This window comes from Erigeron canadensis, chromosome 9 (assembly GCF_010389155.1).
Source record: "Erigeron canadensis isolate Cc75 chromosome 9, C_canadensis_v1, whole genome shotgun sequence".
Classification (NCBI taxonomy): domain Eukaryota; kingdom Viridiplantae; phylum Streptophyta; class Magnoliopsida; order Asterales; family Asteraceae; genus Erigeron; species Erigeron canadensis.
In genome coordinates this window covers 26,916,941-26,943,944 of record NC_057769.1, presented here as the reverse complement: position 1 = coordinate 26,943,944, position 27,004 = coordinate 26,916,941, and the positions used below count along the sequence as shown (strand labels likewise).

Sequence of the window (27,004 nt, the reverse complement as noted above, 5' to 3'; positions counted from 1 at the left end):
CTTCAGTAGACGAACCGGTGGGTCCCTCATTATTTTGAGGCCCGCCCAGTTGCCTTTCTGATTCACCAGATTGTGGTGCATCAGTTTTAGAGAATGCAAAAATCATTCTCGGGGACATCTGGACTTCATCAGAAGTGGACACCAGGTTGTCCAGATTCCTCAACAGTTCTGGCACAGAGAACGAGGATTGCGTGTTGTTGTACTCGTCTCTGCCCAGAATCTGAATAAAACAAAGGGACAGAAACCTTGAAAAGGGAACACAAGGACCCCTGTGTGCTGTCTACCATATTTATAGTCGAAGATTGAGCATGGGGATCTCAACTTCGATGTACAAATATGGTAGACAGCACACAAAAGTATTGTTTAAATAATCCTTTGTGTGTGTTAAATAAAGTAAGACAAAAGGTTACTTTATTCAACCACTCTACATCTTTGTATCTTTATCCAAAGACAATATCATTGTCCGGTTAAAAGGATGTAGAGTAAAAAGGTCCTCCTCGTAATCAGTGTAAAGCTTTGTAAGAGCATTTACACTGGAGGATTCTCCAGTTGATTGATCTGGTAGATTGTCAACTGGGCTTCGCTGCCATTGTCAATCTCTATCTTCCATTTGTTGTCTTTGACTTCAACTGGAAGGTCTTCAGATTCTAGTCGTCTGATCTCAACTGGAGGAAGTCATCAGTTGCTAAACCTGTACAATGCAACTGGACTTCTAATATTTCGGACAATTCCTCATGCTCTCCAGATGTCACTGGAGAGCTCCAGTTTAGTTAAAACTGGACCTAACATGAACCACTAAATAGATTTGATCTGAAAGTGTTATACACGTCTTTCAAAACATCCAAGTACTGTTTGTAATATGTATTTTCTCCAATATAATATCATAAAAATTTTGTTTTTTTTTACATAAGAGATTAGTTTCATATCATGATTCAACTTTCAAATTTCCATAAAGAAATCATATCATGATTCAAACAAACCATGTATTCAAAAGGAAAATTTGAGTATGGATAAAGTCATAAATAAATCAATCTGTGTCTTACTGATTTATAACTATTTGGCTTTAGTTTAAGCTGAAGTAAAGATAATATAAATTACTGATTTATTACTGTTTTGTACCAATTGTTTTCACAATTACCATGAAAAAAGAAAAGTTTTAACTTTGTGTAAATATATAGCTTTGTTATTGTGTATAAATGTATAATTATCTCGATTGCAATCCTTTTCTTTTTGATAAGTTAATGAACTTCACATTTTAAAAATATGATTTGATCAAATAATGCAAATTGGCAGGGGAGGCATAGAGGATATGCAAACCCGATTTTCGGCCGGGACATAAATTTTGAGGGGACATAAATTTTTGAAATTTTTTATATATATATTATATATAAAATATATAATATGTTAAAAGATGTGTTAAAAGTTATTGAAATCTTATTTACAATCAACAATGTTTTAAAAAAGACTTAGTGTATTGGCCATAATAGCTATCAGGAACGAAATCTTAGACAACATAAATTGTGAAGAGCTAATTAACCAATTTAATTGCTATGGAGGATGATAGGAGAGTTTCACGGATTATCGGGTAAATAAGTAACATACTATGGTATGTAATGTTAAAGTTATGATCTTATTATGCATATATAATTTTTTGTTATAATGCTAGTTATCTTTTATAAAAAAAGTTATTTATATATTTGAATTCGGTTAAATTTAAAGACATAATTTTCTTTGATCAGCCGAGGTGTTAAAATTCTTAGGACCGCCACTACAAATTAGTTGTTTTGATTTCACATCAATATGATCTACACCACCTCTAACCCACATGCTAACTAAATCACATTACACTACATTATAAAAGAAGAATTCAACGCTATATAAAATTAGATTGTGATGCAACTTGCATGAAAAATAAAATAAAATGAGTCATAAATAACATTATTGAGTCAAGTGTAGAGTTGGTGAGAACGAGGGTCGAGTAGAAACCAATAGTTCGAAGTATATATTCTTCTAGAAACTTATAGAAAACTTGTACCACTCCCCTCTCTCTCTCATTCCTTTCTAAACACTAACTAGCTTAATAACCCGCCTATTACGCGGGCAAATCAAAAAAAATTTTGTTTTGATCTATTTAAAAATTATTTATGATGTACTACGTATTATAGTTAACATTTGTGATTAATACATATACTAATTAGCTGTATCTAATTTCTTGTGTTTTAATAAAAAAATTTAAAAAAAATTTAAAAATCAACTAATAAATGATGTCATAAATCATTTAAGTAAAAAAGAAAAAAATTATAAGAAATTTTCTAATAATACCAAGTAATTTATCTTTATAAATAATGATGTAAGCAAAACTTCTTTTATTATATATAGAGATTATATTATATATTTATATTTATATTTATATATATACTAAAAACCAACTGGTTTTTTACAAGTTTCTATGCACATGGTAAAACTACAAATGCATGCAACTTTGAACTCTTTATCTTTTAACCCCCTAAGGATTTTACCTTTTACATTTAAGCCCATCACATTTTACTATTTTACATTTTAACTCCCTAAAGTTTTCTCTTTACTTTTTAACCCCTAAATTTAAGCCCATCACCTTTTACTACTTTACATTTTAACTCCCTAAAGTTTTCTCTTTACTTTTTAACCCCCAAAGTTTTTTCCTTTTACAGTTTAGCACATCAACTTTTACGTCTTTACCTTTTAACCCCCTAAAGTTTTTATCTTTTACATTTTAGCCTATCAATAAAATGCTTTATTGTTACAATGTCAAATAAATGTTTGTTGGTGACTTTATCAAATTTGTACCAAAACATTGTCATCTGAAAAGATAATCTACTTGAGTCTCGCCGCAAGGTGTGTAATATAATCTGCGGCAACGTGTTTAAGCTTAATGAATCATTGTCCACGACGTTACTATAAAAGCTCCGCGCCAACGCGCGGGTGTTTATTTCTAGTATAATACTAAAAACCAACTTTGGTTTGTGAGGGGGAGTTACTGTAGCTAAAAGTACTCTCCCTTTAGCATAAGGTACAAGCCTTTAAGCATCCAACATAATTAACGGACTTAACGACGGTTAGGTAACAGACTTAACGACTGTTAGGTGACGGACTTAACAACCCTTATTTTCTTTTTTTTTATTACTACATAACTTTTACTTTTTAAACTTTCCACCAAATTTTATTTTTTTTTACATTTCCCCTTTTACCTTTCGTTACATAACTTTTGTTTTTTAAACTTTCAACATACAAACTTTGTTTTTAGGTATAATGTTTCTTAACTTTTGTACTGTTTTTCATATAACTTTGTTTTTAAACTTTGCTCTGAAAGTTTTCTTTTATTTTATTTTACGATATAACTTTTGATTTCTAAATTTTATTACCAAAATTTCATTTTCTTTACTTTGAACCACAACTTTTATTTTCTTACTGTAGCTAAAAGTACTCTCCCTTTAGCATAAGGTACAAGCCTTTAAAACATCCAACATAATTAACGGACTTAACGACGGTTAGGTAACAGACTTAACGACTGTTAGGTGACGGATTTAACGACCCTTATTTTCTTTTCTTTTTTTACTACATAACTTTTACTTTTTAAACTTTCCACCAAATTTTTTTTTTTTTTTACATTTCCCCTTTTACCTTTCGTCACATAACTTTTGTTTTTTAAACTTTCAACATACAAAATTTGTTTTTAGATATAAAGTTTCTTAACTTTTGTACTTTTTTTCATATAACTTTGTTTTTAAACTTTGCTCTGAAAGTTTTCTTTTATTTTCTTTTACGATATAACTTTTGATTTCTAAATTTTATTACCAAAGTTTCATTTTCTTTACTTTGAACCACAACTTTTATTTTCTTAACTTTTGTCACGCAAATTTTGTTTTTCGACTTAATGTTTTTGTAACTTTTATCACCAGAGTTATGTTTTTCTCCTGGGGCAACGCCCGGGTAGAAATACTAGTAGAAAACAATAGTTCAAAGTATATATGTGATTCTTTATTTGTGTGAGGTGTTTAATTTGTAACAAATGAATTTATTAGAGACATTTTTAGGGGTCGGATGGTAATACGTGTGCAACCCAATGAGAAGTTTTCATCGGTTGAAGAAAAATTCAAGCTTAAATCACTGAATAATAACTTTTGCTTTGCAATATTTCTTGTTAACAGTTATATGATAGAAATATAGATTATGACATTATGCTAGATTGCACACACAAGTGGATGTTTTCTAGATTGTTTGACAATTATAAAGCCTTGATTGTAGTCTACAAATGATTAATAAAATCTTTTTTTTTTTTTATTGGAGAGTGATATTCATAAGAGAAAATGTCACAAATGGTCCATGTGGTTGTTGGTATTCGCATTTTGCCCCCTGTGCTTTTTTTCCGTTGCAAACAGTCCTTTGGGTTTTCATTCTCGTTGTCAGCAGTCCCTTACACAAACTTCTGTTAACTTTAGCCGTTAAGTCTCACATGTGCATTGCACATGAGGACATTTTGGTCATTTTGTTTCTAAAACATCCATACTTTCTTCACCCCTCCTTTTTCAGATCTAAACCCAGTTACCTCATCATCACATCTCAACCCACCTAAATATCTATTTCCAGATCTTCATATCACATCAAACAATAATTAAAATATGCTAATTTCTTAAAAGTCAAAGGATTAGATATAAAAACCCAAATCTAATATACATAAATCGAATATCTTTTATCTTCTTTATTTCTCAAAATCTAATATAACACAATATCAAATAGTTGTATAACTTATGTGAAATAATGAATTACAATAACCGATTGTATATCAGAATATCAAATAATGTTGCTTATGTTGGATACAATGTTGATGATTTCTGTGATACGGGTTTGTGTGAAAGTCTTCCAAAGTTTTAGAAAGGAAGGGAGCGGCTCACTGGCTCAGGGAGTTCATATGTGGTTATGTACATATATAATATAATTATATACATAAATCAAATATACATAAATAAATCGAATATTTTCATCTTTTTTAATTTCCAAATCTAATATAACACACCCTACTTTATTTATAGTCATCATAAATTCTATATTAATGAATCCCCCGTACCCTCTTTAACCTCATCTAGCAGCCCACCATTTTCGTCGGAGTTTCAACCTAAAACGACCCCCATCATGTTTGGTTTTTTATTCCTTACACATCTAAGGAACAAGACGTTGTTGATTGAGGAAAAACAAGGAAAAAATCTGGAAAGAAATCAAAACAAGTTTTAGACATCCACAACAAAGGTACAAAATTTATTTTGCAATATACAACTGTATCATGCAGAAATAATTGTAGACAGTGTATTGTAGAAATATAACTTTCCTTTTTTATTACAGTTACACAAATTCTAATATATATGTGTAAAACATTTCGTATGAGTTAGGTGTAATTGTAGTCTACAAATGCTCAGCGAAAGCTTTTTCGTGTAGTTTTTGTACATTACATAAAAACTCTTCTTCACCATTGATGCATATATTCTGATTAAATTTAATGAAATTAGAATTGAATTCTATTAATATATTTTTTTTTATTTGATTGTCCAAACATAAAAAGATTTTTATTTCATTATATATTCTCTCATTTGATAAGTCTCCATTCCTTATGAGAAGAAGTTTCAATCCATCACCCACTCGAAAATTTAAAATTAAAAGATAAAGACGTTCCATCAAATTTTGATTAACAAATCATATTTGGTTCAAAAACATTTTGTGCACCCTTAAGGTTTTCGAACGAATTATCGATGGATGAAAAACCTAATTAGCAATTGTTAACCCTCAATCTCAACATTTTTCGATGGATCATTTAAAAGCTGTCTAAAAAACTTTTATCAAAACCGTTGTCTAAAATAGTGTAGAAACTTTAAAAGTTTTCAACATGTTTTATACGTTTGATCAATTACTTATTGCTTTTATATATGATTAAAATTTGTCAAAATTTTCTAAGTTTTTGACGAATAAGTAGATAATTGTGTACATGAAATTATAAATTTGTTGAATGTATGTCAAAGCTTTCATAATATTTTAACGGATCATATATTTAATCTTTTTAGAGCTTTTTCTAGAAAAAACCTGTCATCTTTTTTTTTTTTGTTTAATTAAAAAAAAATGTCATCTTTTAAAACCTTAGTATTTTCAACTGATATTTACGGATATATGTAAATAATATTTTAGAAGTTTGACACATATATTATGAGTAATCTCTCTCTTAACTTTTAGGGTTAATTACTTGAAAAGTCCCTCAACTTGTCACTCAAATTTTTTCTGGGCTCAAACAAAAAAAAGTTTTATTGTGATGAAAAAACCCGGCTAAAACATCTTTTGTGGGGTTCTCTGCAAGTAGCCTGTTGAAAATATATTTAAAACACATTTCCATTTTTTTATACTCATTTAATGTTACACGTAATTTATTAATAATAATTAAAAATTGAATATTGTTGTTTTCATCTTTATTTGTTTGCTTAATTTAATCAATAGTGCATATACCCAGAAAGAAATTACCAAACATCATTTCTACATAGATCATCATCATCGATCCATACATATTCAAACTCTATATCTTATATGTATATATCCCTTCACTACCATAACATTTACAATCCAAATCCATAACAGTGGTATCACACTTATAGATTAATCTATCGGTAACATCAATCTAATCATTTCCATTTTAAAGAGAACCCTAAAATAAATAAACCTTAATCACATCACCACAGTTCCAACCCGATTTTGACGATGGTCGGCGGTGGTGGTGCTGTGTTGTGGCGCCTGGTGAAAAGACAAAACAACTTCTGCTCTTCTTCTTGTTTTACAAACAACCGCCACAACAATTACCGCCGGAGATGATTGTGTGTGAAATTCCGGCAAGACGACGATTTATACATATGTATATGTATGTGTGTGTATAGATCTATGTGTATATGATTTGTCTCCCGTTGACCATCGCGAGCACGACAAAGGTTGTTGCGGTTTATGAAGAATAAAGATTGGTGACTGCTTTTGTTGTTGACTTTTTTTATTTCCATAAGAATAATGTGATTTTGTTGTTGCAGTACATATTTTCGCTGGAAAAAATATGGCTTCCATTCTTGAATTTATTGTGTTTGAATATTTGATCATGATCTTCGTGTCTCACTAGGATAGACTTGATTGAGTTAATTGTTACTCGTCTTGTATATGTATATACATGGTGAAGGATATGACTGAGAAGATTTGTTAATAAAAGAAAGAGAAAAACTACAACCGGTAAAAAAAAATTCCACGTCATCAAAAGTAGGTCATAATCCCACAATAGATGTTTTAGTCGGTTTTTTTCCTCACAATAGAACATTTTTTTGTTAGAGTCCCAGAAAAAGTTTGAGTGACAAGTTGAGGGACTTTCTGAGTAATTAGCCCTAACTTTTACTATTCATCATGAAATATGTTATCGATGTATTCTTAAGCCTATTTTTAAGCACACCAATTATCTGATCATTATTAAAAATGCAAATATAAGCTACGATGTTAACATAACTATTATTTATTCATTCATCCATATATAGTTAAAGCATAAATATTGTCTACAAATTATGCCATTTGGCGGTTAACAATATTTTAATGTACTAATCACAACGAGTGGCTGGATAAGTTTTGTCGTCTTCAGTTATTTGTGTTCGCATTTGTTATTGTTGTGATTTGGTATATTATTCATAAACTAAAATCCTAAAATATGAATACTTATCATAAACATGTTTAAAATTTGTAATGTCAAATCAATATTTATGTAACATCTCGAACTTTTTATTTAACGGTTGACTTGAGTCGTTAAGTCAACACTACATGTCTGTTAAGTTTTTAGGAGATTTAATATTTATGTGTGATTAATGTGCATTATGTGTAAGGTTTTAAAGCCTTAATGATTCATGTGTTAATGTGTTTAAGATGATTAAATGTGTTTAATATGTCGGTAAGTATTCCCGTTAAGCCGTTTAAGCCCTAAATGTAAAGTTGTAAAGTTGAGGGGCCTTAGTGTGAGCTTTAGAAAATGTGTCCAACAGATTAGGGGTAATTAGACCCTAATCCCTTTTCATTATTCAGCACCAAACACATTCTTCCAGCCCTAGGCCGCCCCCTCCCTTCCCTTGATCAGTTCTTGCGTGTTACGATCGTTTCTTGGTGATTTGAAGAGGTTTTGATCCATAGTTTGCATCCTTGTTGTAATCTACAGGTATTTGAGGAATTATTACACTGATTTCATGTCCTTTCAATCCCTTGATTCGTTTCATAACTGATCTAGGTCTTTAGAGGGTTGATTGGAGTCAAAATCGTGAGTTTTAATTGATTCGGTAACCTAAAACGTTTGTTATTGTGATGCAAATCAAGTAGGGGTTAATCAATGATTTCATTGAATCATTATGGTCTCAAAATGATAAATTTTGAGATACAAAAGTCGTTCATGAGGTTTGGGATCATTTGGGGTGTGTTTAGCTAAGTTTTGGAGGTTAAACAATGAGTTTTGTACAGAATCGGGGCTAGTTGCGGCGCAACTAGAAAACAGTGACATTTAGCTGCGACGCAATTTGGTAGTTGCGACGCAATAGCAACAGAATTTTCAAATGGCTATAACTTTTGAACCGTAACTCCGTTTTTAACAAATAAGCTATCCACGGAATCGTGAGAGAGTCTACTTTCTAATGGTAATACTTTTAAAAGATGACGATGATTTCAATTTTCCAGAAAGGTTAATTTAGTGAGTGAATGTCGAGTTCCATCAAGTTATGTAAGCCTTAAGTATTAAACGAACCTCCGATGCATCAAGCATTGTCATGAGTCATGTTTATAGGTATTTAGACTTGAGTCATGACCATAAGTGAGTGGGTACTTATTAGCTCATTATGTCGTTTAATGATTATAAGTAGTCGGGAATACTTGCAAAGCTCGGTAACTTACGTTATCATTTTGTACGCTTCTATGAGGTAAGATAACATCTTTTGTCACCTAGTGGTACAACAAAATACGTTTTCATAAGTAAAACCTTCCAAACGTTTATGTATGATTGAAAGTAAAATAAAGGGGATTATGGGAGGTTGATATGGGATATGACGTTTACCTTTCTATGATGAATGACATGTATATGCACGTTGTAAAGGCATAAGGTAAGTTCTCATATTATGGAATGATGATATGCTTATGAAATGTGAATATGATATGATTCCATGTTTATGTTATGTAATCATGATACGATGTTATGCTTAAGCTAAATGATCATGATGTAATGATATGCTTATGTAAAGTGAATATGTAATGATGACATGATTATGATAGGTGATTATGGAATGATGTTATGATTATGTTATATGATCATGAAGTGATGATATGTTTATGATAAGATTGCATGTGTGGCTTGATCACCTAGTCACTAGTCCTTTGATTAGGATTGTCATGTTCACGTGCACGTTAAGGGCCCTAAAGTAAATATGATATGTGATTAACTTAGGTGAAAGTGTAGCCTACGTTAATATAAAATAAAGATAAAAGTGATTAGTTTAGGTGAAAGTGTAGCCTAAACTAATGTAATAAAGAAGTCTCGAGCATATGTAAAGTTGTGTTAAGCTTAACCCATGCTAGTTGTAAAATTTGTGCGTATGTGGTCACTTGAGTTGCTCCTTGTGGCATAATTATGTTTGTTTATTCTGGGTGGAGTCACTAACCACCAATGCGTAAAGGCATAAACTGTTTATTCAGTTGGAAATGACTTTGTCTTTCCTTAACGACGCCGATGGACCCCTTATTGGTTACCCATCATGTCGGGTGTGAAGACTCCCTGTATGGTCTATGACCGCCTACACACAACCCCACATCCCTAAGTATGTGTGGCTTATGTCACATAGCCTACGTCTAGGCAAAAGAAAAGTAAAGAAATAACAAAAGTAAAGAAAGATGAAAAGTAAAGCTTTATGATGATAAGCACACTTAGGATTATGATGTTCCTAATGTGTTATGCTATAAGATGCTTATGATTTTCATGATGTTCCTTATGTTTATGATGTTTGTGATGCTCATGTGATATTAACATATAACGATGATATGATTTTGTTAATATATCTAATTGGCAAATGTTTTCAAATATGTTATTCTTACTTAGCTAATTTATTAGCTAACACTTGCTCTTTTGAAAATGTTGTGCCATCAGATTGGATGAGTTTGGAGCTAGAGAAATGATAGCTTTGTGAGGATGGGTAGAGACATTAAAGACGATAGCATTTATGTTCTTGATGCTTAAACTACCCATAGTCTTTTGTTTGGCTACTTCATTTACGATATTATGATTAAAGACTATGTAATAATGTTTGACATTTATGTTGGTGCCAAGACTTGGATTTTCTTTTATTATTTCGATGATGCAATTAGTAACACCAAATGTTTTCAAAAGTTTCATTCGGTTACGAATTGACAGATTTATATGTGATTCTTTTCCGCTATTATTAAACGTCATTAGGTGAAAGTTTTTGAAAATCCAGGTTTTTAAATGACGGGTGTTACAATTTATTTTGTAAAAAAATAAAAAATCATAAGTCCAAATTTTTTTTTTCTAAAAACAAAACAAAAATATATATATAAAAAATATGGATCAAGTAAGAAAGAAAACACCAAAAAATAATTGGTCCATTGAGCCCCCAACTCTGTTCCATTGACCCGTTTTAAATTGATTTGTTTTGATATTACGCATCTCGCTCGTGTTACAACCTTTTCCTCCCATGCCCCTTACACACCAAAATCCTGGATCCGTCTTTGCATACGGACATTCGACACTATCGAGAGGCTATGCCGCTATGAGAGCATTTTAAAAGTTTAACGGAGTAGAAAAGTTAGCAAACCCATATAACAATGGCACTAGTGACGAAAGTCGAATAAGACACGGGGATAATATTTGTTAATGATCATCATGTGATGTACTGGATCTATTTGGAACATTATCAGAAATGGTTTAGCAAGCTTAATGAATTGAGACATTCAGGATCCGCTCAATCTTTTTAAAGGCTCTAAACTAGTTTAAATTTGGGGTTCTTTTCATGGTCTTCAATAGAAGCCTAACCTTTTGGGCATTTTTATTAAGTTTATGCATACAATAGAAAAAAACGTTAGTTCGTGCACACTATTACCTTTTGGGCATAGTTTGTTGCATTCCGACGCACTAATCCCTAAATAATAATAACAACACGAATAATAATAAATGATATAATTATAATTTAAAAATATAATATAATACTATAATGTAAAAATATAATATAATAATATAATTTAAAAATACTATTTAATAATAATGATAATATGAAAATAAGTATAATTATAATTATAATAATAATAATTATTATTATTATAATAGTAATAGTAATAGTAATGACATAAATAATAATATATTTTTATTTGTTTAAGGACTTTTTGATAAACTTATAAAAATGTTAAACTTTCCATCCATTGTATGATGAAATCTTGAATTCCATGATTTAAGGCATTGATGGAAAGTTTACAATTCCAATTTTTTTCTTTTTGCTAACCAAACATGATAAATAATGAAATTTAAATTCCAATTCTAATGAATTACTGAAAATACCACGAACCAAACGCCTAACATGAAATCCTAATTGTTTAAGTAAATATGTTAAATCACAACTAATTGTGTAACAAATCACATTCAATCTTTTAAGATAAAGTTTTATTTAATTAGAAATTCACAAAACTAATGACTAAATAGAAAACTAATGAAACAAAATAACTTATTTAACCTTTTTAGTATGGAAGGAATATTTGTTTGAAAATTTAATTAGTCAGAAAAAACACTCCAAACACAAAAAAACAACCAAGAAACCATCAATAAAAAAAAAAAATAGTCACACTTTCCATCCCCTGAAATTTATAAAATCATCCAATCCAATCCAAATGATGATTAACATCAAGTTGTGAACTAATCAAGAAGTTGCTTCCAACCCCAAAATTTCCCGTCATGAGTATATTTTTTCTCCCCTTAATCTCTTATTTTCATTTTTATATTAAGTACTAATATATATATATATATTTTTTATAAAGTTTATTACTTTCAAGAGTTGAATTATTTCATCATCTTAGAAATTGATAGTGTGAAACTATAGCCAACTGTTGCCCAATTCTGTATTTAATTAACTATATGTATATTATAAAATTAAGTTTAAAATAATGTAATATATGGTGACAAAATAAAAGTAATTTATGGGTCTTTCTTGTTCATTAGTGATTGACCCATTTGCCGTCCGGAATCCTTTTTTAAAAAAGCAGTTGCATTTTTTTCATTATATATATAAGTAATATAATAGTATATATATATATATAATGTATATATAAGTATATTATGAAAGATTTTTAGGGGTTTTAATATGTGATGTTTTTTTTCTTTATTTGGTAGTGGAAAACAGTGTGAAAAAGTTGGAGAGTGAAGTAGTGATGAAAAGGGAAAGGAATAGAGGGATATGGGAGTTTGAACACGGAATGCCGGCGGATGGCGGTGGGCAAGATTTGATATTGGGATTGGATGGTGGGACTACTTCTACTGTTTGTATATCTATGCCGGTTTTTTCGTTTGATGATGATCGGCTTCCGCCTGACCCTCCTCCGGTTTTGGCTCGTGCTGTTGCGGGTTGTTCGAATCATAATAGTGTTGGAGGTAATGGTTATTGTGTATTGCTGTTTTTATGTTTGGATGTGAGGTTAGGTTTGAACAAGAACCATAAAAAAGTTGAGAACTGCGAGAATTACGAAATTCAATGTTGATTTACATATGCGTAGGTCGAGTAACGATACATATGACTAAAATGGTAGGTCTAGAAACACATTTAGAAGTCTGGTCGACACATGTCAAAATCAATAGTGAATATTTAGAGAGAGAAGATGCGTAAAGTCATCTAAAATCTCTCTCTAAATATTTGTCCTTGATTTTAACATTTCATTTTTAGGCATACAATTTTAATCCCCTATGTATTATTTTTCGATTAAGTCCACTGACATATGAATTGGGATGGAAGTAAGTGAGAACAAAAAAATGTTGAAAATATGTTCAGACACATGTTATTTGATTCGTTCACATGTTAAGCCGTATAGATTGTTCAGACTTAAAAGCTAATTTTATGTTTTTCTACTTATTTTGTTCTTATTTGAATGGACTCCAATTACATATTCACATATGATGTAATATGTAATTTAAAACCTCTCGTGGTTCTTGACCTCTTTATGGTTATTGTTGGAAGTGTTCACTTATTCTCACTCTCTCTCTCTCTCTCACACACACACACACATAAGTATACAAAATCTTGTTAAAGGGACAAGGAAGCGCCTAGAGTTGTAGGTCGAAAATGAATGCTGGAATTGTTATGAGGCAGAGGAATTGGCAGAATAGACTAATCCATGTCTCGATTATAGAAAATATATGTTTCAATGTTAGACCTATGGATGGTGAATTAATCAATTTATACAATTTGACCAAATAGAACAATTATGTGAGAAAGATATGTGATTTGTGACATGAAAGTAAATGTTTCTCAAGCAAGGTTACAAAATGAGTATACAGGTAGCTTTGTATGACCCTTTGAAATAATGCAGGTGGCATGAAATTGAATATTTAGCACATAAAACACTAGATAGTTAGAAGCAGAATCTGTCTACAAAATCTTAAATGCATATCCAGATACCCCCTTACTTAGTTTGTTATATGCATAATACCCCCTTACTTAGTTTGTTATATGCATATTGATACTTTTCCACATTTACAGTGTAGTTACCAGTAAAATCGCCGTTAATCAACCTCAGATCTGTTACCTGCCCGAATTATTTACACTAAAGCTTTTGGGGTCATATCCAACGCATATGATGAGCGAATATTATATGCCTTCTAAAAGAAACCTAAGTCCTTCCTTCGGTGTATCCAATAATGTGGTTTTAAATGTTTTATAATACTATGTGTACTTGAAAGTGACAAACCTTTCGGCCTTTCTAATAACAATAGTCAAAAGATTGTGTGATGTGATGTTTATATTTTGACGTGTAATTGACAGAAACTGCTGCAAGGGAGACACTTGAACGTGTTATGGCAGATGCTCTTTCAAAGTCAGGCTCTACTAGGTCTGCTGTTCGAGCAGTTTGTTTAGCAGTATCAGGGGTTAACCATCCCTCAGACCAGCAAAGAATTCTAAGTTGGCTTAGGTTAGCTCTCTCTCTACATATATATATATATATCATGCATTCCTACCTTCTCTTTTATGTATTTGTTAGTCTATTTTATGTCTCCTATCATATATTATATTTTCTTTTTTTCTTCCAGAGCGATATTCCCAAATGATGTTAAATGCTTTGTCCACAATGATGCTGTGGCTGCTATGGCTAGTGGAACCATGGGAAAGCTTCATGGTTGTGTCCTAATTGCTGGCACGGGAACTATTGCTTATGGGTATACTGAAGATGGAAGAGAAGCTAGAGCTTCTGGGGCAGGACCCATTTTAGGTGATTGGGGAAGGTATGGGTGCACTTTTTTTCTTCCATGGGTTGTAACAACTGGATCTACATATTTAGTGTTATGTTCTATGTTTGTTAATTACTTCGATGGTTAGATATATTGGTTAGTTCTCTTTAGCTACTAAAATAACCCAAGGCAACATGTGGTGAGGCTCAGAATATGTCGATGTGATCCCATACTTTTAACGTTATGTATTGAAAATAGTCTAAACTATTATTCTAACGTAACCTGTGCCAAGACTTCTGGATTTTAATAGTTAAAAGTCCCGGGAAAAAAAGTTTGTTGACATTTGTCTAAATGTGATTGTACGTATGCTTAAATCTTACCTTCTGCCTGTATATTATGTAACTATGGATGTTATAGTTTTTGTATATACATTGAGCATCTTACTTGAATTTAGAAGATCTGTCTTATTTAAATGTAGTGGATATGGTATAGCTGCAATGGCATTGACGTCAGTAGTGAGGGCTTATGATGGTCGTGGTCCACCTACTATGCTTACATCCAGAATCCTACATCAACTTGAGCTTTCTTCTCCAGATGAGTTAATAGGGTATGTGTTTCTAGAAACTTATGATGTTATATTGTTATTGTATGTGCCTTTTCTAATAGATTAGTTATTTTTATCACCCTCGTGGTTCAAGTTCAGTGCAGTTATCTTTCGGTTTAATATATGTTTATACATTACTTTTGAGGTCATGGTGGTGGCCAGTTCACTGATAAACCTCATTTGAATATAGGTGGACATATGCTGATCCATCTTGGGCTCGCATTGCAGCTTTGGTTCCTATTGTTGTATCTTGTGCCGAAGCCGGTGATGAAGTGGCAAATGGGATATTACTTGATGCAGTTCAGGAGTTGGCCTTAAGCGTCAAAGCTGTTGTTTGCAGGCTCAGATTATGTGGTGAAGGTGCATGTACATACTTTAAAAAAAAAAGAAGTTTTCTTGCTTTAGTAGTTTTATGATTCATCTCCTTACTGAATGTCGACCTTAAATTAGCGGATATGCATATGTAACTTGTTTATGTGTTGTATGATTTACTTTAGTTGCTTAATTGGCAGATGGAAAAGATGCTTGTCCTCTTGTTATGGTCGGCGGTGTTCTTGAAGCCAATAGGAAATGGGATATAGGAAAAGAAGTCATTAGTTGCATTTCCAAGGAGTTCCCTAAGATGGTTCCAGTCCGGCCTAAAGTAAGCACAATGTACTTGGTACTATTTATGATGCTGCAGTATCTATTGATGTTTTTATGTATCCTAGTATTAGACAATGTACGTTCTCTACTAGGAATCGGACCCTATTGGAGAGAAATAACTTTAGGGGAGTGTTGTGAGTAGTAGCTACTATTTTTCAGTATTTCAACTATCTTTTTTGTGGGTGGTGGGTGCAGGGTTAGATATTTGGTTTCAGGATAAACAAATTTTGCTTCCGAAAAAAATCAGTTTTTTTTCTTGTTTTCTCATTAATTTTTGCTTCCTAAATAATCAGAATTTGCAAAACACTCATCGGATTATCCGATTATTACTAATTTAAACAGCAAAAGCACATCTAGACACTATTTCTATAACTATTTTATCACAATTGACGATTGGAATACAGTCATTCAATATCACTTTTTCACTTTTAAATATTACAAATCCAAACACTCCTGATTCTGTAGTGTTTTGACTGTGAACATGCAAATGTTCACTTGTTTACTCAACTACATTCCACGTCAATGGGCCAAATGGGCGACAACCCACTTCAGTTCTTCTTTACAAACAGAATTTCACAAAGTGAGAAGACGTTAACAAGAATTAAATTGAATTAAATCAGGTTGAGCCAGCGGTTGGAGCAGCTTTGCTTGCGTGGAACTTTCTAAAGAAACAATCCTAACAGGAAGCATTGGGAAGTTGACAATCTTTAGGTACGAGTCCTCCTTGGCATGTTCACATGTGCTTAGAGGCTTAAAATAAAGAAAAAATTAGTTAACCATTATTTATGTTCAAGATTTTCAGACTGTATAGTTGCAAAGGAGGACAAAAAAACACAAACCAAACAACATGATTTGGCATTGCATAATAGTTATGCTGTATTGATCAATTGTTTATAGCATGTTTTGTTGTTGGATTTTTTGTACATGTTTTTATCAGTATATTAAGTAGTTTGTTAGCTCAATGCTTATGCCCAGGTTCCTCGGATATGTAATATTTATAGACCTAAGAAACCATTTAGGGGTTGAAAATCTTGAAACGGTTATTTTCTCTTTTTTTATTATTCTATTATTTTTTATGAAAAAATAGAAACTAAATAGTAAATACCTAAAATCATACCCGCACATTGCGGCGGTGATATGGTGAGGTGATAGGTCATAGAGTGTGATAAGTCATAAGATGTGATAATTCTTATTTGCATACCACTAGCATATATAATCATCTCAGAGGATGGAATATTGGCGAAAACAAATCAATCGAGTACAAATATTTTTGTGATTAATAAAGGCACACAACTTTTTCATCACCAAACCGATTACAATCATACATACAATCCATGACTTAAATTAAGGATACATAACCTATAAAACCACAACTAAAAAAGCAAAAGCACACGCCCCCAGCCTACAAGCTCTACGTAAGCCGATCGAGATGTCCTAATTAAAAAACAACAAACTAGCTAAACATTACCAAATTTGGCATTTCCATGGATATATATGTTTAATGTTGCCATTTCTAAGAGTCTGTTCCAAGATTATGGTAACTCCTTTTATCCCAAGACCATGAAATTTGGAACTCAAAATGGACATATCATTATTTCATCGTAAATGTGATAGAGAAATGGTTGATGGACTAAAGTTGGACAAACATGAAGTTGATAAAAGTTAAAGAATGCTACCAACTATTTTATTATGACCTTTCTTATTGGGCTTTAATTTCCTCTAGATGCTAGTTGCTTCAATTGGACAATCGTTGTCGCTTTGCAGTGTTGGGAGGAGGCTTGGGACTTTTCCTCTTTGAGAAAGCTCTAAAGGAACGGTCTCCTCTGATGAATAATAGAGAAGAAACAAGTAAACAGAAATATTAATATCTAAGTACTGTAAACAGGTATGATCACCACTATAGAGGGGAGAGATTCAGAGATATAAAAGTTATGATTCTTGTTAAATTATACAAGTACAACATTATGTTGATAAAAATCGCTTATAACTTGGTTTGGTTGATTCTAGGTTCATTGTTAAAAGTGATGGAGAAATGGTTGATGGACTAAAGCCAGGCAAACTTAAAGTTTTGAAGAATGAATTAGCAAGTATTAAGAAGTAGAGGGTTTGTGGGTGAAGTATATATAGAAAATATATATAATCAAATCTATATATGTTTCTCTCTATCTTCTTATTGATAAAAAACTAAATTCTGATCGTAATCAATTAATCATTTTGACCAGAAATTTTTGTTCAGAATTATAAATTTTTTCAGTTGTACTTTGTAATCTTGAGTATTATTGAATGAAAAAATGACACGTATGTACCTTTATATTTTATGGGCTCGTATTTATTCGAGAGGTGACTTAATCTTGTTATCCCATCGCAGAACTCCACGGTGATACAGGAAGTATTCTCCGGTTTCTAACTGAAAAGAAGAAAGGTCACCACCAATGATGTGATTCCATGACTTGTAATATTCCAACGCATCTTCTTCTTCTTCATACAACAAACCCCACCCCACAATTCATTGCAAGTTGAGATGCCCACCAAATATCTTTTGTGATGGTAATAATTACTTGATCACCAGGTTCCATTTCATTCATCCCAAACATCCAGTGGCTTAAATATGTTCCCCACCTACACCGAGTGCTTCACTACAATGCTTGTATGCCCTGGTGTGGTTTTTTGTTACATTACTTATTTCGATAATTGGCAAGTAAAACCAAGCGTAAAACCTCCTCATGACGTAGCAGAAATTAAGACCTCTGAGCTGCTGCTTGTGATCAGGAGATGAAGGGATTGTAAATGATATACTTGGTGTCTTCCAACGTATACTCCTGCTACACTTTGGCAGCTTCGCTGATTGCCCTCCATAAAATGTGCTGAATATTCCAAATTTATAACACATCTGCATGTATATATGCTCCATTCATCAATTTAATTACAATCAATTATATATTAGCCTGATTAATTAGCACAAACAAAGATTTATAGCTAATTAACTACTGTAGTAGATAATGGGAAGTGATATTAGTACCACTCATTTTGATAGATTTACCACAATTGAGCAATACTGGTTTGTACAGTCAGCTGTAAAACTTGTACGTTGTGGTACATACATCAAAAATCGTGGTACGAATATCATTTCCCGTAGATAATACCTGGATTTGAAATTGCTGTGATCCTCTAATATCAGGATAAGATACAATTTGCCTTTTAATGATTAAATCATCTAATAAGTGAGTCCAGCCCAAAGTAGATAATATCTTTTCGTCAACACCTTCCAGTGGTTGGATCTTCACCATCCCTTCTATTTCATATGACCAAGGTCGGAATGAATCTAAATGTATGCTGATTGGAGACATATCTGGATCAAATGAAATTCTCTCCAACCAATTATACGAACTCATGCACAAATGTTTTAGCATACATGGTGGACGCTTGATTGACATCAGAGTTTTACAGTCACGCATACAAAGTATCTCAAGACTACAAAGGCTTCTCACACAATCAGGCATAGAAACGATAGGATTCCCATTCAAACATAAATACTTTAACCTGGATAGGCCACCCATGTCCATCGGAAATGATTTATTGGACAAATTACAATTTGCAAGAGATAATTCTACTAACGAGCTCGGGAATGAAATAGCAGAGGAAACCAATTGTTGCAGTATATACTCACGGAGATTGCAACCATCCAGCAATAGCTTGTAATCCTTCTTCAACTAGAATTTAATTTACTAAATATATTCGATGTTGATTCTTCTAATTTTTACCTTTTTCCAACCCTCAATTGGTTGAGGGTTACAACTAGTACAACAAGCGGCAAATGATTCGATTTTGCTGTTTGACATGTCGAGAACAACCAGCTTCTCCATTGGTATGTCTAAAGGTATTGACTTCATAGGGAACCCGTGCAAACACAGCCATCTTAGTTCTTCTGTAAAATTCTCATAAGACCCACTGAGTTGCACATTGTTGAGTTGTAGTATCATTAAATTATCCATATTGCTAAATGCATCTGTTTTCAGATGCCATGGCTCATGAAACTTCTCTTTTTCAAGCAATTTCGGGTCAAAGACAAGGCCTTGAAGCGTTTCAGTACCCTGAGAAGAAAGAGAATATGCAAAATTAATACTTGTAGTAATTAAAACTAGTACATTTCTAAGAAAATAAACTTAGCAGATAAACCTCTAATTCTTACTTTTTTCTTTTTTAACACTATGAATGACTCATCGTGACACCACAATCGACTGCGCTTCCCTGGTACTCCGGGTGATTCTTCACGTACTATTGCTTTCCCCATCTCTTGAAGCAGTTGATGCATCATCAAGCTGTTATCCCATTGACTAATACTAACAAGGCATCTCTCGATGAGATTCTGGATTCCAGATATTGCGTATATATTGCATGCCTCTAGTATTTGTTCGCTAATCTCTCGATCCATTCCATTAAAAAAACAGGCAATATGCTTAAACAATTCCTTATCATTTTCAGATTGCAAAGAATCGAAACTTATTTGCAAGACCTTCTTTATATCCAAATGACTTTCTTTCCTTAATTTTGTTATGAAATTATTCCAATAAGCTATATCTTTATTATGTAAAGAACTTCCAAGAACTTCAAGAGCCAAGGGGTGTCCTTGACAGTATTTCACAAGCTCTTCAATCACCTCTTCATAACTTTGTTTGGGATCTATACATTTGAACGCATTAAGACATAATAGCTCCAGTGCTTCAGTTTCGTACAAGCCTTCAACGTTGAGCGTTTTATGCCTGGGTTTTACTTCCAGGTTGAATAATGCACACCCCTCTGTCAACGATGTGTTCCTGGTTGTTATTATGATTTTACTACCTGGGTGAAATCCTTTGTTTCCAAGTAACGCATCCAACTGCTTGAGACTATCGATATCATCAAGAATTAAAAATACCTTCACACCGGCTAACGCTTTCTCAATTTGAGAGGTGTATACACAAGTATCATGAACTGATAGCTTGTTTCTTTTTGAGATGTCACCATAAAGTTGCGTTTGTACATCGAGCAATCCATTATATTTTTCAGTACATCTTAAATTGATACCTTCAATAAAGCTGCTCTTGTCGAATGTATGAGAGTGCGAGTGGAAGACATATTTGGCCAAAGATGTCTTCCCAATCCCACCCATGCCTGAAACTGTGAGAATGTCAGCAGTATGACTGGAGGAACCATCTGTCAACCATGACGTGATTTCTCTAATTCGAAAATACCTCCCGATAAGGAGTGGCAAAGTATCACTTAAGGGTACACCTAATCTTTGACGGATTTCAGTAACAACTTCTTCAATAAACTCCACTTCTTTCCTGAAAATTGATTTTCAATGAGAAAAAAAAAGGGTTTAGTGCGACGGAATGCAACTAACTATGTCTAAAAAGTTATAGTGTGCACCAACTAACATTTTTGTTTATTGTATGCATAAACTTAGTAAAAATGTTTATATCATGTAACTTTTTGTGACAGACCAATCAAAACCTTACACGTGGCCTGTTAAAAAAAAAAAAAATTTTTACACGTGGCGGCTCATATGGGCTGCCATGTATACACATTGTATGATTTAAACATTTTTACTAGGTTTATGCATACAATAAACAAAAACGTTAGTTCATGCACACTATAACTTTTGGGGCATAGTTTGTTTCATTCCGGCGCACTAAACCCAAAAAAAAAACACAAGAAACTAACCAAGGACGTTGGTATAGCAGGATTGGGATGATATCACTAACCTATTTAATAGTGATTTGAAACAAAGTCTAAAAGTTATTTCAAAGATATAAATAGTGATGATGTTGAACTCAAATATTTGAAACTAATCATTTATTTAAACAGAACTTAACTAAATAAATGTGTAACTACATCTAAATATTTGATTACCTGCCCTTGACGTCTTTTCCTTTTAAGTCGGCAACATCTGTCAGTGCCTTAATCCACCCATCCATCTTTTGGCCCCATCTCAGTCTTTCCTCTGCATTTGTTTCGGCCTCCATCTTCTGCCGATGCTCTGCCATGGCATCTCCAAAGCTTTTTTGTTGCTTCCTTACATCAGTGGGCTCAACATGATAGAAAATGGGGATCACAATCTGGTCAGAAGTCAAACGCTGGTCAAGGATCAATGCCAGCTCATTAAGACACCATGTGGAAGTGGCATAATTCTTGGACAGCACTATCACAGAGGCCCTTGATGATCTGATGGCATCCTCTAATTCAGGTTTCAGGTCTTCCCCGGTTTCAACTTCTTCGTCATCCAAAAAGGTATTTATACCCGCATCAATCAGGGCGTTGTAGAGGTGATCGGTGAAACTATTACGAGTATCCAAACCTCTAAAACTTAAAAATACATCATATCGTTGCTGTTTACCATTATTATGATCATGACTATGACTACTGGATGAACATCCTTGTTCAACTTCACTCAGAATAACCATTCTTATATTAGTGTCTATTATTATGAGTGATTTGATTATTTTTGTGTTGATATGAACTTTTAATTTGGCTACCATCAGTCCAATAAGAAGTAGAAGACGTCTTCATAGTAAACAAGCCCAAAAGTCAACAAACCAACCACTAAAATGAATAACAAAAAACGAATGTAAAAGATACATGTGTATAAATTAATAAATAAAAAATAGTTGTGTTTGACCTGCCACCCGTTGACTGCCGGAGATGATTTCTGGATTTTGAACTCCGACGGGATTTCGGTGGGTGGTTTTGGAGGGTGGATCTATGGGTATTTTGAACTTTGCTGCATCGATGACCCATTAATGGCTGTTGGTTATGTTATATATCTTGGTCTTTTTTTTTTTTTTTTATTAACAGTATTTTTTTTTTATTCTGGTGATGGTGATGGGTTTGTTTGAAAAGTCAAAAGGTGATAGGAATAGTAAGCTTTAGCAGAGAGTTAGAATTTAGAAATAGGGAAGTGATTTCGTCACCAGATTACACAACAATTTACAACCTTTTGCATATGAATAAAAAAGGCACAGAGTAACACCGGCATGTAAAAGTCAACCTGATCAAGGTATTTGCAGCGACGTCACCATTAATACTCTGACATTGATAGGGCCCCCTATTTTCTCTGTCAGATTTACCATTACGGACATGGGGCCCCACAGTATTAGCGGCGACGTCGCCGCTAATACTTCCTGGTCGGGGTTTGACTTTTTTTAGCCTGGTGGACTTACGCTCCTCGATAAAAAATGTTTATCAATTTATCTAGTTTGCACGGTTTATTTTAAGATTTGTATACCGTAGTAAATATAAAATATTCCTACGTTCTAATATCATCTTTTCAAATAAAAGGTCTAAGGGACTTTTCTTTTTCTCGACTAAAAGATTTAGTCACTTCCTAGCACTATTTCTATAAAACCATGACATTACATTTAAATAAGTTAAGCGTAAAAATAAAAAATCTTTTATTATGCTAAAACACAGTTGCTTTAATAACATATTAACCAATCATATCTCTCGATTTCTTTAAATTCTCAATTTTGACTTTTATTGACTTTTAATTATATAAAAAATAATAAATATCGATCATCTATCAAATTGGAGATAACTATTCCATTAATAATATATCATAAAAATATAAATATCTAATTTAATATATTTAATATTATTATAAACACTATAAATGTCAACCATCTATATTATACTTTTTACACTTTTTTTTAACACTTTGTAACCTCACTAAATACTTAACTTATAATTGTTACATTTTATAAATTTCATGGTAATTTTGTTATAGATTCTCACCATTTAATTAAGTAATAAATTTTAAACATACCATTTATATGTTTTTCCATAAACTATTAAATCTAAATATTAACTTATATTTTTTGGTTTAAATTGAAAAGTATCTTAAGATGGTAATAAGCAAAAAATGTCAGATAAAAAAAATATAGACAAATGTTAAAAAAAAAAAATACAAAAGATGAAATACAATACACCCATTTAAATTTTTATTATTACATTCTTTTAATTTCATTTTATCTATATTTTTTATATTTAAGTTTATATATTTAACAAGGCAACTTATCTTGAATATGTTATAAACAACTCGTGTATTTGACACGGGCTTAAATCTAGTATTTAACTATAGATATAAAACTATTAGTATTAGTAATTAATTGATATATAATAGTAAGGTATATGGGTCATTGTACATATCTAAAATTTAAACTTTTACACTTTGTAAATCGATTAATGCAACTTTGCTGCATTGACACATTTACCTTGGTTGCCGCCAACTATCTACAATTCAAAAAATGATACGATTCCAGTGGACTCGTAATAAGCCAACGCTGGCAACGCATCTGTCCCTTTTTCTTGTTCCATGCTTCAATAGTTATACACAAGACCAATCCTACGTACACTCCTTTTGTAACTGTAATACCCCAATAATTTTAAGATAAATAAATTAATCCCTTTTTGTAGTTTTGACATTAAAATAATTTTCTAGTATTTTATTCTTGAATCGGGGGTTAATTTAGTTGGAACTTTAGCGGATAGCGGGTAAAAATACCCACAAAAGTGATAAGAGACGTGGCACACAGGAGGAGTGCCAGCCATTTACATTTTATAACTCACCTTATTTCTCCTCTTCCTCCATTACCTTCCTCTAATTTCTTATCTTACTTCCTTCAAAATCATGCATCATTTCAATTCAATTCTAGAAATCATCCAACAATAACAAATAACAATAATCTTTCTTTATTCTTCTAAATTGAAAAGATTGAAATTGAAAGTGTATGGTGGTGGTGGTGGGTCAAATTCAAGAAGGAAAAAGGGGGAGACTAGAAGTGTGATTTCAATTCTCTTCAAGTGTGTTAATTTTAATTAATAAAATCCTTCCAAATAATAATGATAATAATAATCACCACAATGAGTTAATTTGTAATTTGGGAGAATTTGTGGGTGTGTATGTGTGTATGTCTAACCACACGAAGAAAGAAAAGAGAGATGATTTTTATTCTAGTTGTTCAATTATCTTCTAATAGATTACTTCTTTATGGTAATAATCCTTCTAGCCTAGTTTTGATTTTTAGCTCAAGAATTAGGGTTCATGCAACCATCCAATTTGAGGATTTTTGGGTTGGATCATGATTTTGCTAATATTCCCACATTTTATTGTTTGTAACTTAAATTGTGATTATAGGGTTGCATTAACTTATTGATTTGAGTTGTTAGTGACCATTATGGTCAAAATGAGAATTTGGTAATTTTAAGCAATAAGATGAAATTGCCACATGATGGTGGTAAATTGAGATTTTTAGCAAAATGATAGATATTTGAGATTGATGAGTTTGAAAGATTGAACTTTGTTAAGTGAAACTTGAATTTAAGTCAACTCAAAGAAATTAAGTTTGGAAGAATAGGAATGCTAGTGAATTGATGGTGGCTATGTGAGCTAGCCAAGTTGTGAGTAAAGTCTTATGTATATTGTATTGATTTGCTAGGTTGAAAGCTTTGCACTTGTTGTAGCATTCTTGATTGTTGTTAGTCGCGGAGGAGGTGAGTACTCTTGCATACTCTTATATATGCGTTGGGTCGATTACCATACGATGGTGGATTCCATGTGTGGTAATCGATTCGGCGTTAGGGCCTAATTTGAGGCCGGGGCCTAAGAACCCCATAGTTGAGATGAGATAAAGGCCTAAGAACCTTTGAGGCCTAAGAACCTCTTGAGATTATTGTTTAGCGTATATGGATCCGTGTATGTTTTGTTAGCGCAAAAGTGAGTATGCAAGTGATGATATGACGGTATCATTGGCTACATGCGATAGTCTTTTGTGTTTTTGCCCTCCTTCGTATGTATAATTGTATGCAAGTTTATTCACTCGCTTACGTTTTAGTTGTTTACCATTTTATAGGTGGTTCCGGAAGAAGGAACTAGGTATTGTTGATTTGAAGTTGTTGACTTGAAGTGTTAGTGACTTGAAGGTATTTGGTCATCCGTAGAAGAATGACATTTTGGTTAGAAACCTAGTTAATTCCCTCTCAAACTCTTGGCTCAAAAATACATGTGTCTTTCGAATGAGAATGTTGTGTATGATGTATTTGAAGTCTTGACTATTATGGTGGTTTGAAGTATAAATCATTTTGGAGTCAACTTGGTCATTTTGTCACTTTGGGTAAATGCGGGCGAGTGACCCGCTTGGTTGTTTTAATGTAAATTTCAATGGTTAAAGTTTCGAATGTAGTAATTATGTTGTAAATTATGTCATGTGAAGGTTTGAAATCAGATTTGATGTGTGATGGAACTTGTGTTTGAGTTTGGAAAAGGTTGTAAATTGAGTTAATAGTCAAATTTGATGTTTGGTGTGTGCAGTAAGAGTACAGACGCAGACACGACTAACCGTGCTCTGCGTCTGCAGTATTTCTTCTTGGTGTTCAGTTTCTGAGAGCATGGACGCAAAGCACGGTCGACCGTGCTTGCGGCCGCAGTCCCTCTGTCTTCGAGCAAAATTTTCCGAGCTTCATCCGATGTTTTCAAGGTCTGAAACTTATAAGATATGTTTATTATAACATATTAAGGTGTTCTAATTTGTTAGATTTTGAATTTTAACATTTCGAGTTTTTCACTTTATTTTGTCTAAATTTTTTCTAAGTATGGATTGGTAAAATAAAGTCAACTTGTAAAAAAAAATAAAAATGGTCGAGTCGAGTTGAGTTCTTTCAAGTGGTATCAGAGCCGAGGTTTAAGGGATTTAGGTATTCCCTCGAATTTAAAAATTCGTCGAAAGTATATCAAATGACATCTGTAATGAAAGAGCATGAAATTTTAAGAACACCCATATAATTTTTATGATTTATCGATGTACGGTTTTTGAGATAAAAGATTATGAATAAATTGGGGAAATAAATGATTTATGGAGGGGAGAGAAAAAAAATGATTGATTGAGATTTGAAAAGAGAGAAAAGGTAATATAGTTATTTTAGGTAAATATATAATATATTGGGGGGCATTTTGGGGAAGTAAATGTTGAAACTTAAATTTCGACAGGGGCGTACTTTTTGCTTTATAATACGAGAGATAGTGACCGCGCGTTGCGGCGGTGAGATGGTAGAGGTGATAAGTCAAGTCCTAGAGTATGATAGCCAAATGTCTTAGTCATACGGGCTCCGCCCTCAGATTTATAAACTCGACAAAATTATATCAAATGACATCTCTAATGAAAGAGCATGAAATTTAAAGAACACCCATACAATTTTTTTAATTTATCGATATAAGGTTTTTG

General features: G+C 32.6%; 2 protein-coding genes and 1 long non-coding RNA gene across 3 annotated transcripts; 1 reads left to right on the top strand and 2 right to left on the bottom strand.

Moving 5' to 3' along the window:
* Positions 1–11,871: 11,871 nt before the first annotated feature.
* Positions 11,872–16,636, top strand: LOC122581691 (N-acetyl-D-glucosamine kinase). Its single transcript, XM_043753944.1, has 8 exons — positions 11,872–12,023; positions 12,455–12,712; positions 14,097–14,244; positions 14,363–14,554; positions 14,979–15,107; positions 15,295–15,464; positions 15,617–15,747; positions 16,370–16,636. Exons 1-8 carry the CDS (start codon positions 12,020–12,022, stop codon positions 16,427–16,429), a joined length of 1,092 nt encoding a protein of 363 aa, XP_043609879.1. The 5' UTR covers positions 11,872–12,019; the 3' UTR covers positions 16,430–16,636.
* A 402-nt stretch (positions 16,637–17,038) lies between these two features.
* LOC122583843 lies at positions 17,039–19,238 on the bottom strand. The gene is made up of 3 exons (XR_006321333.1): positions 18,893–19,238; positions 18,056–18,639; positions 17,039–17,572 (listed from the first exon to the last, which is right to left on the bottom strand). It is a non-coding gene; the product is annotated as an uncharacterized LOC122583843 (long non-coding RNA).
* A 69-nt stretch (positions 19,239–19,307) lies between these two features.
* Positions 19,308–22,499, bottom strand: LOC122583052 (disease resistance protein RPV1-like). Its single transcript, XM_043755493.1, has 3 exons — positions 21,642–22,499; positions 19,939–21,073; positions 19,308–19,840 (listed from the first exon to the last, which is right to left on the bottom strand). Exons 1-3 carry the CDS (start codon positions 22,265–22,267, stop codon positions 19,475–19,477), a joined length of 2,127 nt encoding a protein of 708 aa, XP_043611428.1. The 5' UTR covers positions 22,268–22,499; the 3' UTR covers positions 19,308–19,474.
* Between the last annotated feature and the right edge of the window lie 4,505 nt (positions 22,500–27,004).

What these genes read in the sequence shown, in the direction of transcription:
- LOC122583052 (XM_043755493.1), bottom strand. Translation starts at nt 22,267, where the DNA reads ATGGTAGCCAAATTAAAAGTTCATATCAACACAAAAATAATCAAATCA. An exon ending in GGAAAAGACGTCAAGGGCAG is followed by an intron (nt 21,074 to 21,641) that starts GTAATCAAATAT and finishes ATCAATTTTCAG; the next exon opens with GAAAGAAGTGGAGTTTATTG. An exon ending in TAGTGTTAAAAAAGAAAAAA is followed by an intron (nt 19,841 to 19,938) that starts GTAAGAATTAGA and finishes CTTTCTTCTCAG; the next exon opens with GGTACTGAAACGCTTCAAGG.
- LOC122581691 (XM_043753944.1), top strand. An exon ending in GCTCAGATTATGTGGTGAAG is followed by an intron (nt 15,465 to 15,616) that starts GTGCATGTACAT and finishes CTTAATTGGCAG; the next exon opens with ATGGAAAAGATGCTTGTCCT. An exon ending in TGGTTCCAGTCCGGCCTAAA is followed by an intron (nt 15,748 to 16,369) that starts GTAAGCACAATG and finishes GAATTAAATCAG; the next exon opens with GTTGAGCCAGCGGTTGGAGC.